The sequence below is a fragment of the Calidris pugnax genome, unplaced genomic scaffold, assembly GCF_001431845.1.
Source record: "Calidris pugnax isolate Ruff unplaced genomic scaffold, ASM143184v1 scaffold492, whole genome shotgun sequence".
Classification (NCBI taxonomy): domain Eukaryota; kingdom Metazoa; phylum Chordata; class Aves; order Charadriiformes; family Scolopacidae; genus Calidris; species Calidris pugnax.
The window spans coordinates 59003-61663 of record NW_015091453.1 but is presented as its reverse complement, the minus strand read 5'-3'; the positions used below and the strand labels follow the sequence as shown (position 1 = coordinate 61663).

The 2661-nt window shown below is 63.6% G+C and overlaps 1 protein-coding gene across 1 annotated transcript in view; it reads right to left on the bottom strand.

The window, feature by feature from the left end:
* The window catches only part of AP3B2 (adaptor-related protein complex 3, beta 2 subunit), a 26346-nt gene that overhangs the window by 17976 nt on the left and 5709 nt on the right, over nt 1-2661 (bottom strand). Inside the window, exons 2-5 of the mRNA XM_014961579.1 lie at nt 707-782; nt 536-610; nt 305-400; nt 50-210 (exon numbers count right to left, since the gene is read on the bottom strand). Of these exons, the coding sequence (XP_014817065.1) occupies nt 50-210; nt 305-400; nt 536-610; nt 707-782 (408 nt within the window). The remainder of the gene's footprint in view (nt 1-49; nt 211-304; nt 401-535; nt 611-706; nt 783-2661) is intronic.

Genomic DNA, 2661 nt, shown 5'->3' with positions numbered 1-2661 from the left:
TTATTGGTGCCCCCAAAATTTAGCAGCCGACCTCCCCCCTCCCCATTACCTGTACAGCTTGGGGATGGCGTGGGCGGCCGTCTTGCGCACGTACGGGGACATGTCTGAGGCGGCCTCCTTGATGGCCAGCATCATGATGGGCACGATGATGGGCACGCGGATGCTGGAGAGGACCCGCAGGGCGCTGGCGCGGATCAGCTGGTTGGGGTCCTGTGGGGATATGCAGGGGGCTGTAGCATGGTGTGGGGGGGACTTGCTGCCCCCCCCGCCCCAACCCACCTCCTGGGTCCCCAAACCAGCCCACCTTGAGTCCTCGCTGGAAGGTGGAGATGGAGAGCAGGGCCAGATCCTGCTGCTCCTCTGCATAGCGCACCAGGTAGACGTACACCAGCTTCTTCACCTGCGGGGTGAAGATGGTGGGGCCACCTCAGAGGCCCCCAAAACCCAGCCCATCCCCGAAACCCTCCTGCGGGGGAGGCACCAGAGCTTGGGTGCATCCATGGGTGCCACCAGGGCCGCCTGAGACCTTCCTCACCTCAATGTTCTTGCAGGCAACATTTTTCACCACGGCTGGGAAGAGGTCGGAGGCATTTTTTCCTCGGGCGATCATCTAGGGGGGAAAGGAGCGTTGTGACACCAGACAGCTGGCACGGCACGGCACGGCATGGCACCAGCAGTGGTCACCACCGGTGGCAGCAACACCTACCGCCACGATCCTCTTCATGGCCTCCAGCTTGAGCGAATCCTTGTTGCTATCGAGCATCTCCTTGAGGTCATCGTGCCTGCACCACACCAGGGGAAGAAGAAAATAATCCAATTTTCCGTTTTTAGCCAGTTTTAGTCTTTTTTTTCCTTTGCTCCCAGCCTGCCATCAGGCTGGCAACCCGACCCTTCGCCGTGCAATATTTATGGGGACAGGAGTTGGGTTACAGCACGGTGAAAGGGGAACCCGAGGCACTGGTGTGGCGCTGGCACCCAGCTCTGTCCCCATCTCATGCGCTGGGACAAGGACCTTGTCCCAGCCCGGCTGTGGTTGTGACCCTAGGATGTCCCCAAACCGCTTCCCAGCGAGCAAGCACCCATCATCAGTTCCATCCCAGCCACCAGCCCTGCTTGGCTGTGTCCCTTGTCCCCTCACGGGTGCAGTGACATGGATGTGCCAGTGCACCCCAAGGCAGAGCCTGTCCCCGCTCCCCTCCCCGGGCTGGAAAAATGCCACCAGCTTTTTATGAGGCTGGTGTCACCTGTGTCCTCTTTTCTAAGGGACATCCATCCCCACCAAAATGGGGAGACCTGCAGGGCCACGGCTGCTGGGGGTGGCACCTGTGGGAGCCAGAGCCACAGTTGCCTGAGGGTGCTGGGGGATCTTCTTGGAGGGGTCTTACCGCGGCGGTGGCCCGGTGCCGGTGGCCACTGCAGGCTCGGTGCCAGCCAGTGGCCGCAGCTCGTCGGCTCGCAGGGCGCTGTAGCAGGCGAGCTGTCCAGCCTCGGTGGCCAGCACCGGGCTCGTCGCCTCCTCGGCCATGTCACCACCCAGCGGTGTTTTCGGCCGCCCGGCCGGCCCCGCCGGGAGCTGCCGCAGCAACTTCTGCACCGGCGGCAGGGACAGCATGGCTTCAGCCGGGGGTGGTGGCCCTGAGGACGGTGGCAGGGCTGTGGCCCCGCTCTTACCACCTGCACCGCCGGCTGAAACCTGACGCTGGGGCTGGGGTTGGGTTGCAGCTGCGATTGCGATGCCCGTGACGCCCTTCCTGGTGGACAAAGCCACCCCAGGGTGTCACGTCCCAAGAGACATCCATCCTGCAGCGGTGGCTTGGGGACATCGCAGGGAGATCCTTCCCTGGGTGCTTTGATTGACTCAGTCCTGGCCAGGGACCCCACATCATGATGGGACACCCATCTGGGTGGTGGGGGTGGGACATCTGTGGGTGTACCACCTGGGTGGTGGGGTGGCATTTCTCTTGCCCCATGCACTATGCCTAGCTCTTGGGGACGGTGACAGATCTGGTGTGGCCACAAGGGATGGGCTTTGGGGAAGGGCAGCACATAGGTGATGGGGACACTGTCAGGGTGGGGGACACTGATGGCAGGTCAGGGCTGGAGGGACACTGCCAGGATGGGGGACACTGCAAGTGGGGGTCAGGGCTCAGTGCCAGACTTGGGGACAGGGGAACAGTGCCATGGTGGGGGACACTGCCAGAGGGTCATGGAAATGGGGACCCTGTGAGATGGGGACACTGCCAGTGGGTCCTGGACTGGGACACTGCCAGACTGGGGTCTCAGGGGAGTCAGGGGGAGAGGAGGCTGCCAGATGGGGTGACACTGCCATCCTGGGGGACAGTCCCCCAGCAGGGTAGGGGTGAGGGGACATGTCCAGCTCGGGGACACTGTCGGCAGGTCAAGACTGGATGTCACTGCCAGACCGGGGGACACTGCCAGACCGGGGGGCACTGCCAGACTGGGGGGCACAGCAGGTCATGGTGGGGGACACATCCAGAGTGAGGGTCACTGCCAGGGCTGGGGGGACAAAGGGACCCCCACGTCCCAGCAGCTCCGGGGAACCCCCCACCTTCCTCTGCATCCCTGTCCCCATCCCCCTTCCCCCCCAGCAGCCTGCCCTACACACGGGTGACATTTCTCAGCCACCCCCCCCCCGGGACC